At 53.1% G+C, this 21,072-nt stretch overlaps 1 protein-coding gene across 1 annotated transcript in view; it reads right to left on the bottom strand.

The window, feature by feature from the left end:
- The window catches only part of CACNA1S (calcium voltage-gated channel subunit alpha1 S), a 68,191-nt gene that overhangs the window by 41,715 nt on the left and 5,404 nt on the right, over window positions 1–21,072 (bottom strand). The window contains exons 3-9 of the mRNA XM_032422202.1: window positions 9,414–9,553; window positions 7,520–7,662; window positions 7,191–7,343; window positions 4,367–4,572; window positions 2,878–2,981; window positions 860–1,005; window positions 339–420 (exon numbers count right to left, since the gene is read on the bottom strand). Of these exons, the coding sequence (XP_032278093.1) occupies window positions 339–420; window positions 860–1,005; window positions 2,878–2,981; window positions 4,367–4,572; window positions 7,191–7,343; window positions 7,520–7,662; window positions 9,414–9,553 (974 nt within the window). The remainder of the gene's footprint in view (window positions 1–338; window positions 421–859; window positions 1,006–2,877; window positions 2,982–4,366; window positions 4,573–7,190; window positions 7,344–7,519; window positions 7,663–9,413; window positions 9,554–21,072) is intronic.

Below are 21,072 nucleotides of genomic sequence, written 5' to 3'. Positions count from 1 at the left end.
GGGGGGGGAGCCTCCTCCCTGCAAAGCTCCCCGTGCTACCTCTTTACAGCACACACCTTCCCTCTTCCCAAGCAGAGCTTTCCAGGACTAATTACCCTGCCAACGCCACTCTGATCAGAGGGTAGCGGCCAAATTCTCTCCTTGCCCTCTGGCAGGCTCCCACTTTCTTCCTGAGGTAGTATATAATTAGGTCATCTGCTGAGTGCCCTCTGGTTGCACTAAGGGACAGGAATGTGACTCTAAAGCCCAGTAAATGGGGAATAGTAAATGGGTTCTAACTCCACATCTCCAGGAGATCTGAGGCTGGGAAGACTCTGAGGAGAAGGGTGGATACTCACACGAACTGGATGATTTTGTTCAAGCCCTCGATTTCATACAGGCTCTCTGTGTCGGAGCCTCCTTCATCCAAAGACAGCTTCCCTGGGAACAAGAGAGAAAGAGTGGACCAGTCTTCTGGGCCCCTCTGGGCTGGACACACCTAGGCTGGGCACACTGGGGAAGGGACCATTGACTGGAGACACCTGTGACAATGGGCCCCAGGTGGGCCTGAATCCCCGTGCACTCCCGGCCCTAGAAAGAGCCCACACCTGCAGGGGGTTGGTTATGGACAGGTGGCGTGGTTCTTTGTACTCCAGGAAGAAACCCGGGCACCGCTGGATGCTATCATTTCCAGGTGTAAGGCTTTAGGCAAGTCACTCACCCTCTAAGGGCCTGAGTTTTCTTACCCGCAAGATGGCAACGTTATACCTGCTCCGTGGGCCTCCCAGGCTTGCAGGAGGTTACCTGACGCAGTGCTCCCTGTGGGTCCTGACTGCGAGGGGGTGGGGAGGGCATGCTGACCATGCCTTTGGGCCCAAACCTTCTCTCAAGTCCTCAACGTCCATGACCTCGCCCTGCGTGATCCAGCTCATGTAGCCCCGGAGGTCCTCCTCCAGCTGCTGCTTCTCCCGGAGCTTTTGGAAGGTTCCCCTGGACTTGGCCTTCTCCCGCTCCTTAGTGAATTCCCTGAAATGGAACAGGGGAGACAGGGGAAGGAGGAGAAAAAAGAAAGGAGGTGAAGGAGGATTGAGCTTCCTAAAGACAGAGAGAGCACATTCTGTGGCTGGGTGTGTTTCTGCCTTCTGGTCCAGGGGGTCATCTGGGGTCCAGGTGCCCTTCCAGGTGATGGAGGGGCAGGCTCTCTCATGCCTCCTCACCATCCCCTCCCATGCAGCCTGCCTTTCTCATTGCTTTCTGCTCCTCCCATCTGATATTTCACCCTACCTCGTCTTGGGGTTACCTTGGATATTAGGGGTTAACGACATGACAGCCCATTGCTCTCACAGAATCAGCCACGGATCCTCATATTTTCCATGCTGCCCTGACCTTGAAGCTACCTTAGAAATGTAGTTGTGCTTACAGACCTAAGGCCTGGAGGGAAATCTCCTGAGTCTAGAAGAAACCAGGTGGCAGCACTAGAAGGAAGGGACCTGAGGGCCAGTGAGGGGTCTTCAGACTGGTAGAGGCAGCCCTCGACCACTAAGCAGGGTGGAGAGAGAGGGAGGCTGGAGCACAGTGATGGGCTTGTGACATGAGCACCTCGGCTCTCTGCACTGGCCCCCCGGGGGGCAGGCCCCGGGCAGGGCCTCTGTACCTTTTCGTGCTGTGGATCGTTGGGTAGTCCCATGAAACCTATGGGTCCCTCCTCAGAATAATGTTGTAAAATACACAAAATAAAACTATCTTATTACAAAGGAATCGATTATATTAAAATACAGTTATTGAAATATAAAGAAATTGTGATAAAGTACCACGTATGTTTCTTTATTAATTCATTAACTAGCAACATCTAGTTGCCGATCTAACAACTATTTTAGTTTCAAAGTAGTAATGAGTGTAGGCACTAGTTGCAACATTTGTAATGTGACGTGTGGTTTCTACTGGGACAAGTCACAGTCAGCGCTAAAACCACTACTGTGGCATGTTGTCTCCATGCCTGATGAAAGGCAACATTAAACTTCAAAGAGAGTTACTAAAAAAGAAAGACAAGTTTTCTTATTCAAGTTCACAGAACCCCCTGAATTCTGCCTACACAATGCCTGGAGGGGAGCTTCTGGAGGGGGGTGATGGCAGTGGGGAAGGCGGCAGACGGTCACTTCTAGACTGTCCGCTGTGGGTGGGTGGAGCCGTCGTGGAGAGAACCTCTCTCATTATTAACGACCATTAGTACTTAGCCCTCATTATGTGTTGGACTCTGTTCTAAGTACTTCATATGTATTAACTCATTTAATCCTCCCAACAACGCTATGAGATTATTCCCATTTGATAGATGTGGACTCTGAGGCACAGAGAAGTTAGGTAATTAGGCCAAGGTCACACAGCCACCAAGCAGTAGTGCAAGGATTTAAGCTTGGACGGTCTAGCTCCAGAGTCAGGTGCCTCACCTGAAGGCTACACTGACTCCTAATGCCAAGCATCAGCTCAGGCACATCCAGGGGCAGGAGGCTGGGATCTTAGGGGCTTCACTCAGAGGGAGTGTGGGTGCAGAGGGACAGAGGAGGAAAGGATGGGAGGAGGCTTGAGGAGAAGGAAGAAAAATTAAAAATGAAGGAGCTCTTACCTTTATCTTCTATATCTCCCTTGCTAACCCAGGAGCGTGCTCTTGGCAGAAGGGATAAGCGGAGGTTCTAATCCACATCTCCCTGCCCTCCTCCTCCTCTTCTCGCTCCTCTTCCTTCTCTACCCACTACTCTCCTTCTCCCTCTGGCTCTTTTCCTTCTTCTCTCCCCTCCTCTCCACCCCCCCCCATCCCAGCTGCCCCTTCTCCCTCCCACCCTCTATCCCTCTTCTCCTCTCCTCTTCTTCCCTCTCCTCCCAGCTCCCTGTGAGCTTCCTTACCCGCTCAGGACACCCAGCACCAGGTTGAGAATGAAGAAGGATCCCAGCAGAATGAGGGTGACAAAATAGATCCAGGGCCACTCGTTCCCGATGGCATCATTGACCTGGTCCAGAAAGAGGTGTGAGTCCCGTCCACTGACCCGAGGGCTTAGGTCCCCTTCCAGACTCAGGGCGCTCATGCTCCACCTGACCCTGGGGGAGAAGGAGAGAGGCCATCTGGGCCCAGTGAGGGGACTTTCCTCCCTCTCCAAAGACCTAGGACCTGGAGTTAGAAGGACTTCTCAAAAAGGAGCCTTGCTGACTGTCCACTTGGCCCAGACATGACTGACCCATATCTCCCTCCAGCCATGCACATCCCTGGCTGGAGTCTCTCATACACTCTCTCTCCAAGTGGTTTCTTTACAGCTAAGATTTTTCAAAGCAGAAGAAACACTAAAAAGTCTTGGCCTAAGCTTGGCCAACTTCTTCACGAACAAGCTCTGTGACCCTAGACAAGTCACCTAACATCTCTGAATATCATCCCATCTGTCCATGGGGATGGTGATATGCGCTTGCCCCCACAGACTTGTAGTAGAAGCGAAATAACACATGTGACAGGCCCTTGAAATGTTTGCTCCCATAATATGAGCTTACAAGAACTATTCGCACCAATCCTTTCTGTTTGCAAGCATCTGACAGTTGGATAACCTTCCCTCAAAAGACAGTGTCACATTGTGGTTAAGAGTTCTGGGATCGGAGCCACATGGATGAGGGTTCAATTCTTGGATCTATTGCTCACTGGCTCCATAAGTGCGGGCAAGTTACTGAACCTCTCTGAGCCTCAGTTTACTCATCTATAAAGTGGGAACAATGGCTTCCATGGTTGGAGGATTAAATAAGAAATGCAACCTATCTCCGGATAACACCAAATAAATAATACACTCCAACAAGAAAACTAATATAGCACTGCATGTTGCTGGCACTGTTGTAATTCAATTAATCGGCCTAGTAACCATCGTAACTACCCTATGATGTAGGTAGTATTCTTATTTTATAGACAAGGAAACTGATATCTAATAATATTTATATCGGAAAGCAGTCTTGCCCTGGGGCAAAAAGAGACTCAGAGGGCCCTTCATCCCTCAGGAAATCTGAGATTCTAGGTCATTCGGGAAATCTGAGATTCTAGGTTATCAGGAATGAGTCACTCTTGGGCAGGCTTCGGAAAAAGTTAGAAGTTGAGACCAGAACCCATGGATTCCTTGTTTTCATTCCTCACCCACCTCTTAGGTCCTGCACAGACAGGCTGTACCATGGGGACTGCCCAGAGGATGCTGGGACACACACTGGGGACAAGAAGGGGGCCATGCACCCTGTGTAGGTTTCCCAAGGAGGGGTGAGAAGCAGCAACGGACCCTAGAGTCAGTGACCATCAGGCCCCACCTCCTCCCCCGCCAGGTGAGCCTGTGGATGAAAGGAGGGGGCTCTGCAGCCGCGGGGCCAGACCCACCCAGTAGAGGACGTCGGTCCAGCCCTCCATGGTGATGCACTGGTACACGGTGAGCATGGAGAAGCCGAAATTGTCGAAGTGGGTGATGCCGTGGTTGGGCCCCGGCCAGCCGCCCCGACACTCGCTGCCATTGATCGTGCATGGGCGCCCCGAGCCCGTCCTGGCGCAGGGTGAGGGCTTCTCGTTCTCCACTGTGGCCACGATATCTGGAGGCAGAAGGCAGCGTGAGTGTCAGATAAGAGGCGCAGGTGGACAAGAATGGGAGAAGAGTAGTCTGCAATCACTGAGGACTAGGTCTAGAACACACTCAGCTGGAAACACAAAGGAGTGCTCCCTGGGAGCATATGGTGCTAGAGAAGAGGACTGCTTGGGGCCACGGCCCAGCCACGGGCATCTACAGGCAGCAGTGATCATATCTCGGGCCCCAGGGCCTCATCGGAGGGTCGGCTTCATGCCCCCTATGTAGCAGGTGTAACCTGAATGTCATGTCTACCCACAGAGCTTTTAAAAATGAGGCACCTGTGTGGCTGGGGCGGAGGTGTGGGGTGGGGCCACCCACGTTCTGACTTGAGTTCTTTCTGGGAGCTGACATTGAGATGTCCCAGCGGGACAGAGATGAGCTGCACGAGATGTGAAGCTTTAGGGGCGGGGGTCTGCTTTTAGCAGGCGTTCCCAATAGGCTGCAGTCCCCTCCGTGTCCCTGGATGGTGCTCTTTGGATGACATCCTGGATCCCCTTTTATCTCAGGATGTTTTAGTCTCCTATTGTGTTCAGAGATTCGATTAGCTCATCAGAGCTGGCATGCCCTACCTTACCCATATTTACCATATTGGTTCAGTCTTCTGGCGATGGGAGAGGAGAACATCGATGAGTTCTGAGCTCTGAGTGGGTCCCTGACCCTTCAAGTCAGGTAACTCCCATCCCAGAAAGGTTCTTGAGCACTGCTGGCCGGCACTGGTCAAGAATGCATAACACCAGAGGAGACCTCCAGATTTGGTTTGAAGGCTGTGATAGAAAGCCTCCTCCTTTCTGTCTGGATAATGCTAATTATAGGACATAGATTATTGCAAGAACATGAAGAGGCTGAGCTGGGAGGGGACTAGGAATGGAACCAGCAAAAGCTCTATCAGAGTTCACTGTCTTGACTTGGATTTGGACCTTGTGTTGCCTGTCCCCTTGTCAGTGGGCCTGGGGAGTGAGGAGTCTCCTGAGATATTGCAGATCTTGGCGGCCTTGTCCACCCTGGGTTATTTTGGTGAGTTAGATTCTGGGCTTTTGGTGGGAGGGATTGTCCCAATAGAAGTCACTTCTTTCTTGTGCCGTGTCCAATTCCCGTAGACCCTGGTAGAAGCTAGGCTCCAACCGAGACAGACTGACACAGCAGGCTGGCAGCACTGAATCTTGGAGTGGGGGACCCATACCCTTTCAGGGCACCCACCTGGTCCAAATTATTTTTTTTAATTTTTTAAAAAAGATTTTATGTATTTATTTAACAGAGAGAGAGAGAACACAAGCAGGGGGAGTGGCAGGCAGAGGGAGAGGGAGAGGCAGACTCCCTGCTGAGCAGGCAGCCAGATGTGGGGCTCAATCCCAGGACCCTGGGATCATGACCTGAGACGAAGGCAGATGCTTCACCGACTGAGCCACCCAGGTGCCCCTGGTCAGAATTATTCTTATAAGAATGCCAAGACATTATTTCATCTCCCAATCTTTCAATGAATGCAGAGTGGAGTTTTCTAGAGCCTTCATGACATGTGATTTCACAACAGACTGAACACAGAAGTAGCTGTGAGAATCCAGCAGATTCTATTAAGCTAAGTCATTAAAGAGATTTAGATAAAATGTAAGACAGTACCATTCTTCTCACTAAATGTTCTTGGTTTGGGAAAATATAGTTATTTTTAATAAGATATTTATGTTCCTAAGTAATGGGCTAATCACTGTTCTTTCAAAATGAATTAATAAATTAATATTATGACATTTTCCTCAGTTTTCCTATTTATGAATATCAATGAATATCAATAAGTAAAATCCATATCAACAAAAGCTCTTTTGTTGGGGTCCTTAAGAATTTTTTTTTTTTTTTTTTTTTAAAGATTTTATTTATTTATTTGAGAGAGAGAAAGCATGAGAGGGGGGAGGGTCAGAGGGAGAAGCAGACTCCCTGCCGAGCAGGGAGCCCGATGCGGGACTCGATCCTGTGACTCCAGGATCATGACCTGAGCCGAAGGCAGTCGCTTAACCAACTGAGCCACCCAGGCGCCCGGGGTCCTTAAGAATTTTTAAGAGCGTGAAGAGTCATGGGGCAAACAGTTTGAGAACGGCTGGTTTGGAAGGCTTGGCTCAAGTTCATTTGGGCCTCAAGATATGTTATCTCTGATAACCCTACAAATGACACTTTGGCTCTTGGGTGCTTTCTTGAGATCCCCTTTAGACCCCGCTCTGTGGGCCCCTGCTCTGAGGGGCTGCTTAGATTAAAGCTGAAAGGATGGCTGCAAAGAAAAGTACAAATAGAAATTCAGGCTTGTCCTGAGCCTGCATCTCAATCCACAGCTGGCCCAGAAAGCCCAAAGATACCACACTGATCTAGGGTGGGAGTACTTCAAATCAGGCTGTGGCCCAGCCCTCGGCCCTCTTCCCTTGATCACTGACCCTGGCAGACCCGTCCTTCCTCCAGTTTCCCATGACCAAGAGAGACCCATTCCTCAGGGTAACAGGTGTGGGAGGAAATGACCTAGTTCTGGGGGTTCTTCATGGCTGAGGCGGCTGTCCCTTTGAGTTGCCCTAGGGCCACTCCCACCTCCCCAGTCCCCTGGGAGCTCACCTGTCCCAATGAAATAGCAGGTCTTGTGCATCTTGCCCTTGAAGAGCTCCAGCCCGATGATGGCGTAGATGATGACCATAAAGAGGACAAGCAGGGCGATGTGGAACAGGGGCAGCATGGCCTTGAAGATGGAGTTGAGGACCACCTGCAGGCCTGCAGAGGAGCAGGGAGGAGGAAAGGGAAGTCTTCTTCCCTCTTGGACTCCTGGCCCTCCCTCTCTCTATATCCTGGGAAGCCTTGGGACAGCAAAGTGGGAGGGGGACCCAGAGCCCGGCAAGGGAAAGGGTTGGGAGAGGAGGAAGGGCGTCTGCAGGGCCACTGGCACCCACTCGGCACCCCGGACACCAGCCGGAGGGGTCTGAGCACGCGGAAGGCTCTCAGGGCCTTGACGTCCAGACCAGCCCCTTTGCTGCTCATTGGGGCTGTGTTGCTTTGGATGACGTTAACCTGTTCCAGAATCACGGTGAAAACCCTAGAGTGGAGAAGAGGGAGAGAAGAGGGCCCCATGGTCAGATAAGCCCCTGTTCTGTGGCTCTGGGACCCCGTGTTCCATCTGTGCTCAGGGGACCTGTGGAAAGGCCTAGTGGAGAGGTGACAACTCTCATCAACGGCTAACTCGGATTTGGTGATGTCTGTCTGGAAAATTTTATTAGAAAAGATTCCGAGGCAAGTTCAGACTCAGGGAAAAGAGTACAGGATCCATCTGAGATGTCTACTCTGGGAGCTGAAGGGAGTTGAGGTCCATGTGCCACAGGCATTCACGGTCCCCAGCCTGCAAGCTGAGCGTACCCCACGGTGGGCGGTGCCCTCCGTGGGGACCCAGAGGAGAAAGCCCGGAGCTAGGTCTCCCCATGAGTGTTCCTCATGCTGCACTTCCCGACAATGCCCTTTTATTTTCTTCCCTGCTCATCTGCTCCTCCTCTCAATTTACTCAAAGTCCCATTATCCTTTGAAGTCCATCTCCAACCCTTCTTTATGAATCCTCCCTTTGACAGCCGAACCCCTGGGACACTCTGCCGTGGCAATGATGCACTGGGTGGTACTGTTTTCCGATACTCCGTTATTCTGTATACATTGGTCCTGGCCTCCCAGCAAGGCAGCTCATTAAGAGTGGAGGCTGATTCGCAGAATTCTGTTTTCCCCAGGGTGCCTAAAGCAGCACAGCGTAATGAGTAAATAACCAACATCACGTTTATTGAATCGAAGGGCAGCGTCGTGGTTAAATAGCAGCCTCTGGAGCTAAGATCGCCTTTGTTTGAATCGTGGCACTGACGCTGGCTAGCTCTGTGACCGTGGGCCGGTTGCTTGACCTCTCTGAGCCTCAGCCTCCTTAAATGGGAAAACTGAGAGTGTTGAAGAACCTAAATGAGATGTTACATGTAAAACACATAGTCAGTGCTTAATAAATGCTCCTGTTACAATGGGGGTTATTATGTTATGGACTGAATTGTGTGCCCCTCAAATTCATATGTTGAAGCCCTAACCCTCAGTACCTCACAATGTGGCTGTATTTGGAGACAGGGCCTTTTGAAAGAGTTAAGTTAAATGAGGCCGTGAGGGTCGACCCCAATCCAGTCTGACTGGTGTCATCGGAAGAAGAGGAGATTTGGACACGCAAAGAGGCCTCCGGGGGAGCGTGGGCACAGAGGAAAGACCACGTGCTCACAGGGAGGAGGGAGCCACCCACAGTCCCAGGCCACAGGAGAAACCAAACAGGGTAACACCTTGATCTCGGACCTCCAGCCTCCAGAACGCTGAGAAAACAAAGTGCTATTGTTGGAGCCCCCCTGTCTGTGGGACTTTGTTATGGCAGCCCCAGCCGACACATACAGGTTCCTAAATGTCTATCTTTGTGAACCCAAATAACAGGTACTTAGTATAGGTCCATGGAAGAAATAATAGATGATAAAGGTTGAGAAATTTATAAACGTCCAGAAACTGCTGGCCACTGAAACCACGTATATCATTTCCAATTGTGTGTGATGGGAGAAGAATAAAGGAACACGGAGTGCCTAGCTGGGGAAGGGCTGTGTGAGCTGGCAATGCTGCGCTCTCCCCCAACCCTGGCCGCATCTCTGCAGGGGCTGGCCCTTCCAGGGGCTGCCCCCTGGCACAATGCTTGGGGTTCCATCCTGCCTCTGGGATGCTGGAGGGAGTGGTGGGCACAGTAGCCTCAGAGGGTCCCTCTGACCTCAAACCCCACCCCCCACACGGGGGCCTCACCCCAGGAAGACAATGATGAAGTCTAGCACATTCCAGCCACTGCGCAGGTAGGCATCCTGGTGGAAGAGGAAGCCGTAGGCAATGATCTTCATGGCGGCTTCAATCGAGAACACAATGAGGAAGAAATACTCCAGTTTCTCCTGTGGAAGCAAACACAGTCACACCACTCTTCTGTGCATCCTGAGTGCACCCTTGAGCCACCCTGACTTCCCCTCCAGGCATGCAGTTCCTCCGATGCGCCTGCTTCAGGACATTTGCACTGGCTGTTGCCTCTGCCTGGAATTCCTCTACCCCCATCCCCCACATCTCCACCACACATCCCCACGTTGCCAGCTCCCTCCCTTCCTACAGGTCTTTACTCAAGATTCATCCCTCACCCAGGCCTTCCCTGGCCCCACAAGTATAATTTGAGGGACCTCTGACATTTTCTGTTCCTCTTGTCTGTTTTAGTTTGTCTTCTTAGCACTTATTCCTAGCTAAAAATACCATATATATATATTTTTATCTCGTTCATTTCCTATCTCACCCCCTTGAAAACAAACTCCATAAAGTGTGCAGATTTTTGTTCATTTCTTTCATTATGCTTCTTCCTGGGCCTAGAATCGGATGAATAAACGAATGGTCTGGGCAGCCCTCAAAGGGAAGGTCCCCAGGTGGTTTCCGGTTTGGGCGTCCTTCTTCTCTCACCATCCTGGGGACTGACGGTGGGCACGGCGGCGGAGACGGGGAGCGTTTCTCAGAACCCCAGATGGCCCTCTCCTGGCTGATCTTACCAGGGTCTGACCTTTAACTGAGTTTTCTGTAACCTCCCCTGCGTGTCCTACGGCCCCACACCAGCTGTCTGCAGACAGCCACACGCTATCACTCAGGGTGAGGGGAATCGCGGCTTGTGGGTGCGGAGGAGGCCCCGCAGGTAAGAGGCGGGGCTTCAGCTCAGCCCCGCCCTGCGGAAGGCCTCGCTACCCCTCCAGGTTCTGCCCCTGGAGCCCGATCTTCTGATCCTCGCAGTTACCCCATCGTGGGCCCAGTCACCCTTCCCCCTCCTCGGGGCCCAGGAGAGCTATTTGTAAACGAGAAGGCAGAGTCCCGTCTGCCAAGACTCCAGGCTGGAACTGCTCTCCTTGCAGCCGTCCGAACCCTGGCTTGGGGGCTTCCAAGAGCCCTGCGTCCCATCCCTCCAGGTCTCCCCAAACAAGCACAGTCTCCCGAGGGGGTGTCTGCCCAGCCTGCTGCTGGTGGGACCGGCAGCACTGCAGGACCCCGGGAGGCATGTAGAGAGAAGCTGGCTGGCCCTCCGGAGCTGACCAACAAGGGGGGCTGTGCTTCACCCCAAGCCCGCTCTTACCATTAGTCACCAACACCCACACCCAGGAAAGCACTCCCCCCAACCAGAGCCTCTCTATCAGCACACTAGGGAGGCCTAACTCATACTATGAATTCATAGTTCCTTCATTCTGGACGGAGCCAGATCAGGAGACAGACCACCTTATTAATGATTTGGAAGAGAATTTATTTTTACTTCCAAGTGGTAAGTGTGGGAAGCAAGGGAAGAGGTCGCCAAATGGCCCATTGATATGGATATGGTCCTAGAAACCTCCCAACTTGTCATTCAGAGAAATTTCCTGACAGCCTAATTTCCCCTTCTCTATAGAAAACTGAGGCACAATGGACTGAGCCTACTTTCCTTAACCTCACCCCTAATTCCTCCCACCAGTTTGTAATACCAAAGCTTCCTTTCTCTTCCATTCTTTTTCTGGAATGCCATTCTACTAACGGGCCTGTTTCGCTTTGTTTGTTTGCTTTAAGATTTATTTATTTATTTGAGAGAGAGAAAGAGAAAGAGAGCATGAGCAGGAGGAGGGGCAGAGGGAGAGAATCCTCAAGCAGACTCCCCGCTGAGCGAGGAGCCTGCCACGGGGCTCCATCCCAAGACCCCAGGATCATGGCCTGAGCAGAAACCAAGAACTGGACACAACAACTGAGCCACCCAGGCGCCCCTAACGGGCCTGTTTATAGGAATTGTGCTTAACTGAACATGAGGTGGGAATCATGGGGCACCTCGCTCCAGGAAGAGCTGCAAAGGGCAGTCTGGGCAGCTCCCTGCTGAGGTGGAGTGGGGGGCAACCATGGAGGGTCCTCTTGGAATGGGCTGGGTCCTTCCGTTCCTGGGCAGGGCAGGCTTCCTGGGAGTCAGGCGCACTAGTGAGGAAAACTCCTGGGAAGGGGCTGAAGTCAAGTCAGCATTTACATATTTAAGTGGCTGCAACCCCAGGGGCAAGACGGTTGAAGTGGGGTTGAGGGGAGGGAAAACAGAGCCCAAAATAGTCATGGTGCTCACAGGCTGGGCGGCCAGCCACGTCCACGGGAGAGCTGCCCGCACCTGCCAGTGGTTGTCCGGCGGCCGCCAGGCCCTGAGGACGCTTGTCGACCGCGGGCCACACCTGGGGTCGCTGGGCTTCCACAGCCTGTTAGCTCCGAGGCCCAGCTCTCCCTACAGCACTCCCCCAGCCCGATCCCGGAGCGCCTGGAACTCCCCCGGGTGTGCACGTAACATGGGCCCTCACCCGATATGGCCCTTGTTGAGTTTTGGGACAGCGTTGTCCATGTCTCCCTGGGTTGCCCCGTGGCCCCGCCAGCCGGGGCTCAGTCTTCCACAGAGGGATGAGGCACATTCATGCCACAGATATTTATTAAATGCTGGACTGGAGACAGCAGGCAAGCCCCGGCTCTCTTTCCCTAAGATCAAAGTTATCGACCTTCCCTAAACCACCCCAGCTCCCTCCGGCGCCCCCTCGAGGCCGCCATCAGCAGGTGGGAGGCCGCAGGTATGCCGCGCGCGGTTTCTCATCAGCTCCGCGCCTTTGGACAAGCTCCTAACCTCTGAATCTCGCCTTCCTCAACTGAGATAAGCCCACTCCCCGCAAGAGTCCTTTTAAGGAATAAATGGCATCCAGCAAGGAAGTGCCTACTTGTGCCTGGCAGGTTCCAAAAGCTCAGTACATCACAGCTATTCTGATGAGAGACCTGGGCCCCTCGTGGAAGTCTGTTCCCTGCTTGTGCCCTGTTCTCTGGGTTTCCGCAGACCTGTTGTCTGAGGTCACGTCTGCGGGTGGCTCACCAGGTCTTGGCTCTGTCCTACCTTGAATTCAACATGCTTAAAACTGAACTCCTCTTGCCCCTGAACTTGCTCTCCCTGCTTTGTCCCTGTCTCAGTCAATGGCACCGAGGTGCCCATGTCAGGAACCCAGGGTCCTCCCGGGCGCTTGCCATCACTCTCCGCTGGGTCCCACCGCCCACCAAGTCCAGACCTTTTTATTCCGGCGGTTCCTGAATCCACCTCCTGCCCTGCTTCTGCACTGCCCTGGCCTTGCCCGCTCTCACGCTTACCCACCCTGCTGCCCTCACTGCCACCCTGGTGCCCTCTCTATAGAGATCTGACCATCCGCTGGCCTGCATTCTCCAACGGCTCCATACTGCTTACCAGAAAAAATCCAATGCCTTCCCGTGGCATGCAAGGCCCTCTCTGACCCGAACCCTGCCAACCCCCCTGGCTTCCCCGTGGCCTGCTGCCTCCCCACCAGTCACGTGCAAGCACGTTCAGGTCCCCTAGCTCTCCCCAGCTTCTGTGCCTTCGCTCACGGCGGCCCCTCTGCCCAGAACCTACCTGCGGCCCGTCACCCAAGCAAGACCTGTCATCTAAGAAGGTCTTTCTAATCCCGCACAAGGAGAGTGAGTTCTGGATGTCCTTACTTTCCCCTGTAATACTATGCTGTTCTTCACCGCCTTTCACCAAGCTGCAGCCTTCTTGAGACCATGTGTATTCTCAATCGTGGATTCTCCATGGTTTTTCTGCCACGTGGACGGGAGAGATGTACCTTTCCCCCTCAGGAGTGGTATTTGGGTAGGGGGGGCAAGGGTCTCCCTGTACAGAAGGCTGCTCAGAGTCTCTGGTGGTGGTGGGTGGGGGAGGTTTTGTGGTTGGACCCCCACCCCCACCGATGATTCCGATTCCCTGCCCCTACAAGTGTGTGCTCTCCCCATGTGCAGCTGAAATGAGCTCAGGGCTTTTGCCCCTGCTCTTCCCTCTGCCTGGAATGTTCTTCCCAGATAACCTCTTGGCTCACTGTCTTCTTTCTTTTGGATCCATGTGAATGCCACCTTATCACTGAGACGCACCTGACGCCCCTCGCCCCCTCGCCCCCGTCTATCTCCTTACCCTGCTTTGTTTTCCTTTTTAGCAGTGATCACCACATAGTACACCATGTAATTCTTTTTTTCTTTTAACTCTTTCCCTTGGCCTGAATATAAGGTCCATGAGAGCAGGGCCTTGGCTTTCTCCACTGCTGTGTCACCTGCATCTAGAACAGTAGCCGCCACACCAATCTTTGTGATCAGAGGAATGAGCCAGTGTCCTTAGTGCCCTGCTTCTCCAGATCCAGGCTGGAGACCGGGGCTGTCCACAAACCGTTGTTACCTCTCTGAGACAAGTGCAGCCATGGAGAACAAGCATCTGGAAATCGTTATAGCAATTCACCACAACTTCCCAGCACATGGGTGGACTACAGGCTCAGTTTGGGCCCAGTGAGTCTCACAGGGTGCGTGCTGTGAAGCGGTCCCACGGAGCAGGACCCCCTCCCAGTCCACAGTGGGCTGCAAATTGGAAGCAACAAATTGGTCTTTCCCCACAAATCATCTGAGAATCTCTGCTCTAGAGCATTCCATGCTGCCCAGCACAGAGCAAGTGCTCAAGAAATGTTTGTTGAATGAATGAAAAAAAAAAGTCAAAAATCATCATCTCTCCTGCAGCAAAATTTAAAGGGAGGTGCTGATATTGCATTTATAATATGAAATACATATTTGGTCTTCATCCTTGTTAATGGCACAGAGTTCCTGAAACACTTGGAATTTTCTAAGTGATGAGAGTGACAAAAGTGTCTTTTGTTATGTTAATAGGGTAATGACTTGTGGAACTCACCTAAGGTTGGGGACTGGCCACCAGAGGAACCAACCATGTAATTAGAAGGTTGGAACTTTCAGTCCCACCCCCTTAACCTCCAGGGAGGGGAAAGGGGAGAAAGGTTGAATCCATCACCAATGGGCAATGATTTAATCCATCATGCCTATGTAACAAAGCCTCCATGAAAACCCAAAAGGACAGGGTTCAGAGAGTTTCTGGGTTGGTGAACAGTGGAGATGCAGGGAGAGTGGAACACTCAGAAAGCATGGAAGCTTTGTGCCCTTTTCCCCCATACCTTGAGGCCACAGTATACATCTCTTCCATCTGGCTGTTCCTGAGTTACATCCTTTTATAATGAGTCAGTGATCGAGTAGGTAAAATGTTTCTCTGAGTTCTGTGAGCCACTCTAGCGCATGAATCAAACCCAAGGGGAGGGTCATTGGAACCTCCCATCCATAGCCTGTCCGTCAGAAGCACACATAACAACTTTGACTTGCTATTGGCTTCTGAAGTTGGGGGTGGTGGTGTCCATCTTGTAGGACTGAGCCCTTAACCTGTGAGATCTGGTGTTCCGTCCAGGTAGACAGTGTCAGAATTTATTCACATTGTTGGACACCCAGCTGGTGTGAGAGCGTTGCTTGGTGGGCAAACCCCCCATATACGCATTGGAATTGGGTGCAGAATCAATACAGGCTTAGCCGTGGGGTCTCTATTCCTAAGAAGGGACACTACACCCCAGGCTCTGAAACGAGGAGATAACTCTGATCCCCTGACCCTCCTGACCTCGTGGGAGGACCGTGAGCCCGTCTGACTTTGTGAGATGAGCTTTGCTATCAGCTTCCTTCAAGGGCCTTCATTGCCACATGTCCCTTTCAAGGAGTTCTGGTCTCTCCATGGACAGACCTCTAACCGGGGCTTTCGGGGGCCCCTCTTGGCCGGAGGTAGGCCTGGTGTATGGCCCTGACCCACAGGCCTTGCACCTGCTCCTGGGGCTGTTAGAGCTGGACGCTCCCGAAGTCCTGGGCGGGCTGAAAAAGGCAGGGCTCAGACGGCACTCCCCTCACCCTCCTACCGCCTCTATTTTCAGGCTGTCTTCCAGCCATAAGGATCAGCCAGTCCTGCCACGGGGACTGCTCCTCTCCCTGGCTTGTACTGGGCGCCGAGGGAAGGTGGCAGGAGCTGGCTCGTCCCTGTCTGAGACCACAGAGACAGCTGTTACCGCACCCTCTTCCTCCTCATCCCCGCCCCAACTCTGTGGCCGGCAGGAAGACTGGACTGGACTCCAGGCCCCCAGGCCCCCAGCGGCCCCCTTGGAGGGCTCAGAGAGAGCCATAGCAGCCTAGAGCAGGGCTGACAGAGGAGTCAGAATGGCTCAGTCAAAGGCATGCCTGGGAAGGAGGCCTGCCCCCACATGCCCTCCCCATCACCTGGGCCTGGGTCTCCTTCCTTAGGGTCAACCCCTTGTGATCTATTAGGATACAAATCCTCCTGGTGGGAGGGCATTCTTTCATATTTGTTGTTAACTCTTTAAGGCACATTTGCTTCAAGGAGCTGAAGTGGGTTTGGCCGAGGGAGAGGGAACCCGGTGCTTGGAGAGGGCTCGGGCTGGGTGGGGCGGGGCTCCGGATGGGCGTCCGCACCCAGCCCTTCGTGCTTGCGGGCCTCCCAGCAAGTGTTCGAAGCAGGCTGGCTGGGTGCTGCTATTATAAGATACTTTCATAACATTAATGATTGTTTTGCTCCTGGATTCGTCCCCTTTCTTGCTCCCTTAAGCAGACAGCAATGGTGGGCCTCCTGCCTCAGGAGAGGTTTGTGCCAGGGCCCCAGGCCTTTGCCTTCTAAAGGCTGAACCCACCATGTGGAAAAGGGTTGAGGGGACAGAGCCATCTCACAGGGAAAACAGAGATTCCCCCTAGGGTTGAGAAGCCTCTAGGGTAGATTTGGTCTGTGGTCTGCTTCCTCATCATGCCCTAAAGATGTAGCAGGGTCTGGGAGGAGGCCCCAGGGCCCCCCAAGAAAGCAGGGTCCCACCTTGCCAAGGATTCCCACCCCTTCAACTTTGCATGGAGACAGTGGGGGGCGGACCTGAGGGGACCAGGAACCTGGAACAATATGGCCTCATCTGGGGTGGACAGAGCACCTGTAACCCGGGACCCTTAGCACTGCCTGAGACGCAGAACCTGGCCCAAGCCCAGGGCAGGCAGGCTAACAGAGAGCACCGAGAATAACTGAGGTTGAGGTTCTCCCCATCCAGAGGGATGCAGGCTCAGAATCAAGAGAACGTTGATTTCTAGGAAAAAGGATGACATTTCCTGAGCACCTCAATTGTAGAGGAAGGTTCAGCCCTGTTACACTGTTTTTCCTACTTCCCAGATGAGGAGAATGGGGCTTAGAGAGGGAAGCGGGCTGCCCGAGGCCAAGAGGGCTTGTCCCACCTGCCGTGACTGAGTCAACGACTTTTCTACTAAGCCAGCCTGGTGTCCGGTGGCCACACTATTCACGGGGTGACCAGGGTCCTGGCGTCTATCTCCATGACCACCTCAGCCTCCAGGTTTGGAAAATGACCCGTTCAGGAGTGAGGAATGTGGCTATATTTAGCCTGATGGACTCTTACCCAAATAGATGTGATCTGAGTGGGTCTCTCCTGCCATCCTACTTCCCCTTCACTTCCCACGCGGGAGAACCAGACTCTGCAAGGTCCTGGTGGGTCAGACATGTCAGGGCTTTCTACCCAAGCAAGACCGTGGAGCCGAGGGTATCAGGAGGAGTCTGCATGCTTGCGGTGGTGGTGACAGGTGGGATGAGGGGAAAGCGGGGTGCCCAAGCTGGGAGGAGTTGGGAGACCAGTCCTGTCTTAGGTAATCATAATGATAGCTAAGATTTATTAAGCACCCACTTATGTACCAGGCTTTATTCTAGCCACATACATACATTTAATCCTCACAGAACCGTATAAGGGAGGTACTCCTACCCTCATTTTACAGATGAGGAAACTGAAGCCCAGAGGGGTTAAGTGATTTCTCCGGGATCACACAACTACTACGTGATAGAACCATAGTGTGAAGCTAGACAGTTTGATTCCAGGGTCAGTGGTCTCAGCCAGCAGGCCACGCTGGGGAGGGAGAGAAACAGCATGCCTGGGACACCTGGAGGGGTTTGTCAGGTCCTGCCCCCCCAACCCCGCCCAGGTCTGCCATGGCCCCATGCTTGTGGTCTGGGAGGGCTGGTCGGGCAAAGAAGGAAAAGAATGAAAACCGCACAACCCCTGTGTGCCAGGTGGGACGTGGCGTCATGGCCCTCATCGATGTACGAGTTCTGCAAAGGTTACTATCGTGGTCCCCTGTGAGGTGACTGGGGCACAGAGAGTTTAGGAAGCTGCCAGAAGTCCAGGTTGGAGGCAGGTTTGTCTGATGTGAAAGGCCTCTGTCCCCCCTAACTCCCCCAAAGTCTGCACAACTTGGACAGGGCGCCCAGGGTTTCTTCCAGGCTTCCATTGTTCACTACCTCCCCGTCCACAGCCCTGCTCTGTGCGAGGGGTGCAGATTAGGGTGGGGAATGCTAAGCCCCCAGAAGGGGAGCTGAGTCCCTGAAGTGGGAGAGGGCAGGCTCTGAGGTGAGGCCGAAAGGCAGGCTTTCATTTTACTTTGCCAGACCCTGTACGGTGACCCAGGCTTGATCACCTGGGCCCGGCAGGTTCGGATCTCCGAAGAGCAAGGCCAGAGCTGGGGTCCATCTGAGGCCAGAGCCTCCCCAGATAGTGAGGTGGAGTGGGCTGCCGGCCGCAGGAGTTGGCAGGCACATTCCAGACCCTATAAAAAGACAAGTGCCCTGGATGCCAGAGGCTTAGGCTGCAGCCTCGTGCAGAGAACTGCACAGGAACCTGAACCCCAGGAATGTACTGGGGCCTGGCCGAGAGTCTGCTGACACAGGAGGGCTGGCAGGGGTGGGCCCACTGCTCTCTGAGGGCCGGGGATGGGGAAGCCAGGGATGCGGAGGCCAAGGACAAGCTGAAAGGCTGAATCCCGCTAAGCCTGGCCCTGCCCCGGGCACCACCAGGGCCCACCTGACTGGTGCACCAAAAATCAGCCAGAACTTAGAAATTAGGCAAAGGGAGGTCGCCATGTCCTTGTAATGTCATGTTGGAGCATTTTATAACAGGCCTGGCCAAGGACTATTTCATGATCTAGGACAAAGTTTATCAGCCCCGGCCTTATTCACATTGCAAGCCGGAGAATTCTTTCTTGGTGGGAGGGGGCCATCCTGGACATGGTGGGATGTTCAGCAGCATCCCCGGCCTCTACCTGCTAGAGCCAGTAGTGTGGGCACGGTCCCCACCGGTTTCCCAACATTGCCTAATATCCTTCCCCTCGCCTGCCCTTGTAACCCACTGAGCTGAGGGAAGGTACCTGTTCAACTCTCAAGTTCGGTCCTGTAGAGATGCAAATGATTTCTGCCTGCCAGAAAAGATAACCCCAATGGGTTACTGCTTCACTGCCCTGTGGGACATCAGCCAGCTTGGTGTCCAACCTGGTAATCTTATTCCATCATTTCTTTCTCCAGTATCATATACTTCTGTTCCTCTAATTCTCTTTGAATCAGCTTTACCCTCCTGTTTGTTCTCTTCTAGGTTGAATTGATCTTTGACACGTGTTCCTTCTTTATTTTAATCAGTCATGTTTGCATGGTTTGAAAAGCGTACTTGGACACAGGATTGCTTTGAGGATGAAGTAAGATAATGTAGCAAAAGCAATCGATTCCCAGTCTGTGCCCAATAATTAGTAACTCTGATCCTTGTTGCTTTTCCACATGGGTTCCCTCAGGCTGCTCAAGGCTGAAATGGTGACCCTTCCAAAGAGGACTTTAACTCAGTCAGGGGCACCCCCTAGGAGCAGCATTCCTTCAGACCTCAGGGAGCAAGTGGGGCTTCAAGGAGCAGAGCTGGCTTGGGAGGGTCTTGGTCTGGGTTGGGGGCTGGGGCCCTGAGCTCTGGTCTTGGCTTCCAACTGCCCTTGGACATCTCACTGCCCTTTTGCTGGCCCCCGTGGTGACTCAGTGTCTAGTCCATCCTCCTGCTTCTCTGGCAAATGGTGTCCCTTTGTGACCTGCATCCCCAGCCTTCACTCTCCTGGGAGAATCCTGGGACAGGGCTGTGTTCGACACAGGCTTCCCAAGCCTAAGGCAGGCTTCTCTCTTGGGCAAGTGGAGTCCGGCCCAGGGAGAGGCTGAGGCTGGATGCTCTGAGCGTCCATTCTGGCCTGGGCAGGCAGCAGCTTCACAATCAGGAGAAAACAGGGTTACAGCGAGGGGCTGGGCTCTGCTCTCGTGGGACTCCTTCCTGTGCCACTCGCCAGGGAAGCAGGGATGGTCATCTCTCCTGATACCAAGAAAGCCACATCAAGATGCCCAACACAGGGTACAGGCCTGCCCACATAGCCAGCTGGGCATGTGCGGTGCTTTAACCTCTCTGTGCCTCAGTTTACTCTTCTGTAAAGATGAGAAAAATAATACAACCTGCCTTGTGGGGCTGTTGTGGGCAATAAACGAGATCATGTATATAAAGCATTAGAATAGATCCTGCACATTTGTGAGTGCTCAACAAATACTGGGTGCTGTTGAGGAGGAGGAGGAGGAGGATAATTTGCTGGAGGAGGGGGTTGGGGTGGCCAGGAAAGCCATTCAGATAAGTTGGATGTTTCAAGGAGTGAAAATGAAAAATCTAAGAGAAATCCGGGACAGATAGCGGGTAGGATGAAGAGGAATTTTTTTATTTGGAATAATCCTTTGGTCATAGCCTTTGAATCTAAAACAACCCAAGGGTCTCTGTGACCGGGGCTTTGTGACTGGGGAACCTACTCTGAGGCACTGTGGTTCCTGCATAATAAAATTCCTTATGTTGAGAGAAAGGGCGCTCCAACACACGAGGTCTTGACTCATCCAGTAACTTCTCTCAAGTATATGATGTTACCCCCATGTTACAAATGAGGGGACTGAGGGCACAGAGAAGTTAAATACATGTCCAAGATCACGCAGCTAGTATATGAATGGTCCTGGATTCAAAAGTATACATTGGTAGCTCCAGAACCCACTCTGCTTCCCCAACCTGGCTGATTTCAGAGCCCCTTTCCCCCTCCGCCATGATGCTACACGGCTGGCCAGGACCTCAGCATCCCCGATCCTCTTCTTGCCGTCCTCTGACCCACCGTGTCTCTCCAGAACTCCCCTGCCCTCTCTGAGCCTCAGTGTCCTCTTCTGTTCAGGGAAGACCCAGGTTTCCCCACTGACACAGACCAGGCAGAGTTGGGGGGTAGCTCATCACCTGCAGCAAAAGCTGGGGGGAGGGGGAAGGAGACGGAGAGCAGGAGAAAGCTCCTGGAGGGGCACCCAGACCTTGCAGGGGAGTCTGCTCCACAGACAGGGGTCGGGGTTTCTTTCCCACAATGGAGGGTGCCAACTGCCTCCCGACTCTGTTCTGCACACAAGGCGCCTGTGGGAAGCCTTTATCGCCCCCCTGATCAGCCCTGCCCCCTACCTCTCACCCCCATCAAATGCTCAGACCTGCAAAGCCAATTGCCCAGTGAACCCCGGCACCTGTATCTCAACATGATTGAAACCGAAAATCACTGTCTCCCTCCTCCCACCTCAGCCTGCTCCTCCCCCGGTGCTGCCTGTCTGGGTAAAGCGATACCGCCACCCACCCTGTCA

This window comes from Phoca vitulina, unplaced genomic scaffold (assembly GCF_004348235.1).
Source record: "Phoca vitulina isolate PV1807 unplaced genomic scaffold, GSC_HSeal_1.0 scaffold26, whole genome shotgun sequence".
NCBI classification, from domain to species: Eukaryota; Metazoa; Chordata; class Mammalia; order Carnivora; family Phocidae; genus Phoca; species Phoca vitulina.
This window is presented reverse-complemented; position numbering and strand designations above follow the sequence as displayed.